Source organism: Telopea speciosissima, chromosome 8 (assembly GCF_018873765.1).
Source record: "Telopea speciosissima isolate NSW1024214 ecotype Mountain lineage chromosome 8, Tspe_v1, whole genome shotgun sequence".
Lineage (NCBI taxonomy): Eukaryota > Viridiplantae > Streptophyta > Magnoliopsida > Proteales > Proteaceae > Telopea > Telopea speciosissima.
This window is the reverse complement of record NC_057923.1, coordinates 9,649,583-9,654,598: the sequence shown is the minus strand read 5'-3', so window position 1 is coordinate 9,654,598 and position 5,016 is coordinate 9,649,583. Positions and strand designations below refer to the sequence as shown.

The window sequence follows — 5,016 nt, the reverse complement described above, 5'->3', positions numbered from 1 at the left end:
GTTAAGAAAACAATGCCTAGAAATGACGATTTGCAGAAAAAAAACAAAAATCAGATAAGACACACAACACAACATCAGGGATTTATGTGGTTATCCCCCAAGATGAGAAACTACGTCCATGGTCGAGCAATAGAACACATATCGCTATCTTTTGGAAATGTTACAAAACTATTCTTACAGCCCTCCCAGAGATAAGAACATTATATAGAGAAGTCTTAACCCAAGAAAGTATAGAAATACCCCTAGACCCAAAAATGTCAAACCAGACAAGGTCAGACCAAAACATAACATATGTCTCGAAACATATCGATTCAAAGGTCTCGACGAACCCAACACAATTCATAGCCTTTGGCGGTGATGTATCCACTATTTAGGCCATCCGAGATCGTTTCGAAGTCAAAATGGTCCTCCGAAGGATCATCAACCACTCTCTAAACCGAAATCAAGCTTCACCAATAACAAGGGCTCGGGAACCTAGAGTGGAGGTGTGGACTTCATGTGCTGAGCTAACGAGTTGACTCAACCAAGGCAATCAGAAAAGTTGGCCATGGGATCTGTTTAGAGCCTTATTAATATTTCTAAGATGTTTTGTAATATGGATGTAAATATTTATCTTAAATCCTGCAAACTGGTCTCGATAGCTTCTACAAGAGCAAGTAAGGCTCTAGATTTATGCTAAAAGGAGAAAGTTTTCGTCCACCCATAGAGGATGGTTCATCCACCATTCTAGGGTTCACAAATCTCTATAGGATTTAGTATGTTCCAAAAATACTCTTAACATTATCCTATCCCACTCTCTCCCACTCCACAGTGAATGGGATCCCATTCACCGTGGGTGGAGGAAAACTCGGTCCTTGTAGGAAGAAAGTTTTTCTTCACCATGGTGAAGGATTCACCCACAAATCAAACGTCTTTGTTACTCCCTCCCACAGTTCGTAACCTTGGATCGGATTGCCCGGTTTTGGCTGGATCGGATCAGTATCGGCCGAGATCGATCCCGATACCAATCCAATCCAGTTGTATGGACAAGGGTATAAAGGTTAAAAAAAATCAGTTTTTTTTAATATATATATAAATAAATAACAGGGGCAAAAATGTCATATTTGCCCAAATTTAGGCGATCCCGATTCATATCGGCCGATCCAATCCCGATCCCAATCCCGATTCTGATCCGGTTTGATCCAATCGATTCCAAGATTATGAACCTTGCTTCCTCCATATATGTTGAAGGTCTGAAATCTGAAATGCCCTTCACTATTCTGTGACACCCATCTAAGCACAATGAGCATCTGAATCTCCTTCACCATGGCTTAGGAAATCTCGGTTCTAAATTGTAATGCCACAAAGTTGTTGCATCAAAACAATGTTGGTTATGATCCGGCTCGTCTCCTCTGTTTATTGAATTTGTGGATTGAGAGCGAGCGTAGCAACCCCTAGGCCATGGTTCGAGGTATCAGTATCGTTATCACCCGTATCTGGCAATGTGTAATGGTTTTGTTAGTGTTCGATCTTGATCTTGTGCTGATACCATATCGGTGACACGGTATGAACAAAGGGTAAAACAGTCAAAAATCTTAATTTTTAAAAAAAATCAGAGATAAATTTGTCTGATATAACCGATCCCTACGGATACCATATCTCATATCGGTTTTGCAGGTGAAAAATACCTGATCCGATACCGTTAACTAAAACTATGCCCCAAGGCGGATTCGGGCACTGAAACCATGTCTCAAGAGGATCTACACTTCTAAAGTGGGGAATTTTGATATAATAAGAACTAAAGTTTACAAATCAAAGAAGATCAATCATACTTTCTCAGGCTCAGCAGTAAAGAATCGAACCATCAGACACGGAATTAATCATTCTTGGAAGAAACTAACAACAAAAAATCTATTTCGTAATTCGTATTCCTAAATTCCTCACTCTTTCGATACCACTCTCCTTATATTTCTCTACACTGTACAAGAACCAGAAAAAAAAAATTTTGATCAAATCCCTTCAATCCAATCCAACGCTACTTCCTTCAAGAATCAGGAACCACTACAGTCTGAATCACTAGAAGACGAGCCTCTCGGACTTGACTTGCCTGACAAGAAATGCGCCGGCAAGTTTGGGAACCTCACAGGAACCCTTTTCGCCGGTGACGCGGGAGAAGATGATCCTGCCCTACTTGCCTCCTTCTTCTGCTGATTCCGAGCGATGTCAATGCACGCCTGATCCACCATATTCAAAAAATCTTTTACTATCTCAAATAGATGAAGCGGAGGAGCATCTTTAGCCTTTGAAGCTCCTGATTGGTAATACTCTGTTGTCTTCTTCACAAGCTCCATGACCCTTTTTTGCTCCTCTTCCACTACCTTGAGTTCCTCTTCCGCACCTTCTAAGAATTCTTTCATGTTTCTTACAAACCCTCCTCCCTCACGCATGTTGAGCCTCCCCAAGAACTGTCGAATCTCACCCACCCGAGTTTTAAGACCTGGGCATACCTTGGCGAAAGAATCGTAATCAATTTTAGCAGCTTTCTTGACATTCGAGAACTCCACACTGAGCCCTCCAACCACTGGTAACCCCAACATTATATACTCCTTCTCTCTTTCTTCATTCGATGCGCCACTCTGGGAACTCACACTACTCTCAACACTGCTGATGCTGTTACGGCTATTGCTTCGACCCAAGCTGTAGTTGCGGTTGAGCAGACAACGTTTCCCTTCGGATCGGACTACCTCTTCTACCACAAAGTGGAGAAGCGTAGTTGTTCCATCGGTGCTCTTAACATCAGAGAGCTTCCGTAATGCTGTGAGATTGAATGCTTGTGCATTTCCTCTAGCAGTTCCTGCATTCATACGATTACCTGCTTTAAGAATCGCTTCTAAGAGCTTCACGAAAAGGCCACGAGTTCTGAGCTCCTTGCAAGCCGATTCAAGGGTTTGTACAGATTCTTTGGCTTGTAGGATTTCGTGGTCGTAGTTTGATCTGAAGAGGAGGAAATCTAGACGGGTAAAAGCAGAGGGAACGGATTTCAGAATGTGGAAGAGGAAAGATTCAGCGTCTGCAAGTTTTGTTGGGTCGCCATTAAATTGAACAATCTGGGTTTCTTCTTCTTTGGTCGGAGCGATTCTTGTAAGTTTTTCAAGGGTATCAGGATAAAGCCCACGGCCTTCGAGGAGGGCATCGAGGATTTCTTGTCGAGATATGGCAAGAGATCTAAGAACTATCGCTGTATTTTGGGATTTACGGGGATCTAAGATGAAGATCTGAGCAGAGGAATCGGAGTTAGAGTTGCCGATGTTAGATGAATCCCTGTCTCTTCCAGGGGATTTCTTGCTGGTGGCAACATAACCAAACAGAGCTTCCATGAGATCACCATCGAACCTATCAAAGAGAGATAAAATCAGTGAATTTGGAAGATAAACTTATCATATAACTAATATGATAGGATGGAATTGAAGGATTTACCTGAATGAACCATTGTTTATCTTGTGCCACACCATGGATTGATCCACATTAGTAGTCACCTTGTCCCAGTGTAAGGGCTTCAGCTTGGTCTGACCAGATCCATTCTCTCGCGATGAAGACTCTGCTTCCTTCCTGCTATTCTTCAGATTAGGCGCAGGAGGTAGTTTTGACGAAGTAGAACGGGGTGGAGGTGGTGGGGGAGGTCCTTTTTTCGCAGGAATTGGCGGTGGAGGAGGTGCCGTATTTTTCTTTGCTGTGATTGGAGGAGGTGGAGGCGGCGGATTTTTCTTTGCTGGAAGAGGTGGCGGTGGCGGCGGTGGTGCTGCTGCCGATGAAGGTGGTAGGGGATTAGACGAGGGTAGTTTCTCGAATTTCGCCACAGCCTCCAGAACAAACCCATGAGATGGAAGAGGAGCTGTTATATTTACATCAATTGGATCATCTTCTTGGGGGGAAATTGGGCCTGAAGAATCGATAAATCTTCCACCAAGCAAAGGGACTTCTTGAATTGGGTCAGATTTCCTACGTCGATCTCCCTGATAATTCGTCTCGTCTTCTGGTTCTTCTTCCTCTTCTTCCTCTTCCCCATCTCCTCTATCTGAGTGTTCTCTCCGAAGCTTCCTCAAATATAGTACATCCAACCCATTCTCATCAACAATCAAACCCTTGAGAGTTCCATCAAATCTCTTAAATTCATTGCAAGGCACCATACCCTGTTCCTGATGGGTAACACTACCAATACTGATCTTCTTCTCAACCCTGGAACCATTACATGCACCTGTGTACTTTTGGAGGAAAAAGAAGAAAATGCCGGCGAGGAAGAGAGTGGTAGCAGCAGTAATTCCAACGGCCTTAGCGATGGTGTGATCGGAACTGGACGATTCCTGTAAGTTAGGGAGTGGCACCGTTGGATTTTTTACAGGTAAAGTCTGAAATGGGAAGAAAGTCTCGATATTTTGAGGGGAATTCAGCTGAGAATAAGAATGAGGAAGAAGGAAGAGAATGAAGACGAGTAAAGGAAGAAGATGCGGTTGCTCCTCTGTAGCCATGGGAGCAACAAACACAGAAAGAGAGAGAGAGATGCAGAAGGGGAAGTAGCCGTTGAAATTTTCTATACTTCGGGAGAACGGAAATGTTAATTTCTCATCGTGCGTGCATGCGTGCGTGCGTGCGCGCGCGCGTGTTTGTGTTTCGGAGTTGCTAACGCTCTGCTGACACTTTCAAACAAGAAAGCGAAGAGGAGTGGTTGTTGGTGGCTCGTTGTTAGGTTAGGTTTTCAATTTTTTAATTTTAATTCTTAGTTTAAGTATTTAATCTCATATTAATTCTTCCCGCGTTATTTGAATTGACTAAAATATCCTCATGAGGGAACGCAAGTTGGGGTTATAACAGGAGGGAGAATTTGGGTAATTTAAAATTGGAGACAGGTGGAGAGGTTCGGTGGGTGGTGGGTGTGAGTCCATTTGGCTTACTGTGAGAGAAGTCAACGGCGTTGAACACTTGAACCTGAGTGGGAGTTTTATACTTTTTTTTATTTTGATATTTTCTTGTGATTAGGAA

The 5,016-nt window shown here is 43.1% G+C and overlaps 1 protein-coding gene across 1 annotated transcript; it reads right to left on the bottom strand.

The window, feature by feature from the left end:
- Positions 1–1,991: 1,991 nt before the first annotated feature.
- Positions 1,992–4,529, bottom strand: LOC122672789 (formin-like protein 4). Its single transcript, XM_043870284.1, has 2 exons — positions 3,457–4,529; positions 1,992–3,372 (listed from the first exon to the last, which is right to left on the bottom strand). Exons 1-2 carry the CDS (start codon positions 4,503–4,505, stop codon positions 2,031–2,033), a joined length of 2,391 nt encoding a protein of 796 aa, XP_043726219.1. The 5' UTR covers positions 4,506–4,529; the 3' UTR covers positions 1,992–2,030.
- Positions 4,530–5,016: the final 487 nt, after the last annotated feature.